The sequence below is a fragment of the Bos javanicus genome, chromosome 10 (genome assembly GCF_032452875.1).
Source record: "Bos javanicus breed banteng chromosome 10, ARS-OSU_banteng_1.0, whole genome shotgun sequence".
Classification (NCBI taxonomy): domain Eukaryota; kingdom Metazoa; phylum Chordata; class Mammalia; order Artiodactyla; family Bovidae; genus Bos; species Bos javanicus.
The window spans coordinates 22,886,195-22,887,447 of NC_083877.1; the positions used below are offsets into that span (position 1 = coordinate 22,886,195).

The 1,253-nt window shown below is 37.8% G+C and overlaps 1 gene segment (V, D, J or C); it reads right to left on the reverse strand.

Annotated features, from left to right (window-relative positions):
• Positions 1–362: 362 nt before the first annotated feature.
• On the reverse strand, positions 363–1,001 carry LOC133255456 (T cell receptor alpha variable 23/delta variable 6-like). The segment is given in 2 exon segments: positions 363–811; positions 950–1,001. Coding segments are annotated over 2 exon segments (501 nt in total).
• Positions 1,002–1,253: the final 252 nt, after the last annotated feature.

Consider the following 1,253-nt stretch of genomic DNA (forward strand, 5'->3'; position numbering starts at 1 on the left):
TACCAATTAGACATTTTATTTTTTACTTCTTTCAGTTTATGTTGGGTTTAATTTGCTTTTCTATCATCTTTTCTTGAAAGCCTTGATTGTAGTTTATCAACCTTTTTTCTTTAGTAATATAAGTATTTAAAAAGATAAATTTCCTTCTATGTATTATTTTAGCTGCATCTCATACATATTTAATGTGCTCTTACAACATTTACTTTCAAAATATCTTCTAGCATCCATTGTAATTGTTTCTTTAACCTAGGTTGTTTTAAAGTTATAGGTTTTAAATATATACGAACTATTTGGGAGTTTCTAGAGACGTCTCTTTGCACTTAATTTTCCATATCATTTCCATTTTGGTCAAAATATAAATTCTATATAATGTCAGTTTTCCTAAATATATTAAGACTTTTTATGCAGAAACAAATTGTGTGTCTGTGTGTGTATTTCATCTGCACAGCAGGGTGTGTCTGGAGCCTCGGCTGCAGATCTGGGTACAGGCTGCAGGTGCGTGGGGAGCACTCTGCTCTTGCTGCGCAGAAGTAGGTGGCTGAGTCTCCAGGCTGGGAAGCTGCGATGTGCAGTGAGAGCTGTTGGGCACTCTTATTGAGGGAAATGGTGAATCTTCCCTCTTCCATTTCATTCACAACCAAGAATGCAGGGGCTTTACCAGGGTATTGCTGGTACCACAGGAAGCAGTTAATTGTACTCTTCTCACAACTACAGTTCAGAATGGAAATCTCTCCTTCCTGGACTGTCAAAGATCGAGGGCTCTGTTTCACCTGCTGTTGGTCACTTTTTTCCTTTTGTTGTCCATTCATGCCTGCTTAAAGAGGTAAAAGCCATTAATTCCAAAAATATATCTATTTTTAAAGAATATCTGCATGAACTTGTTTGTAACCCAATTGTCTCAGTCCCCCTAATTAATGAGATATCCTAGGTTTTCTCCTCCACAACTCACAGACTAGCTGAAGCCACAGAAGTGAAAGTGATGCTCCCAGTATCTTGTCCATTGTTTCTGGCACCAGTGCTCAGTGGCAACTCAAGTTCCTCTTCTGCTCTTCTCAGCCAGCTAGAACTCTGACTTTAAGCTAAGACTTATTTTTATTATTTTAGTAGGTCCCACCCTTTCATAAGTGCTTTCCTCAAACCTATCTCTCTCAAAAGTACTACTTCTCATTCAGTGCTAGTTTAGAATCACCAAAAATCAAATTAATTGGGAATCAGAAATGCCCCCCTTACAAGCATAAAGACCAGGTTAGAAT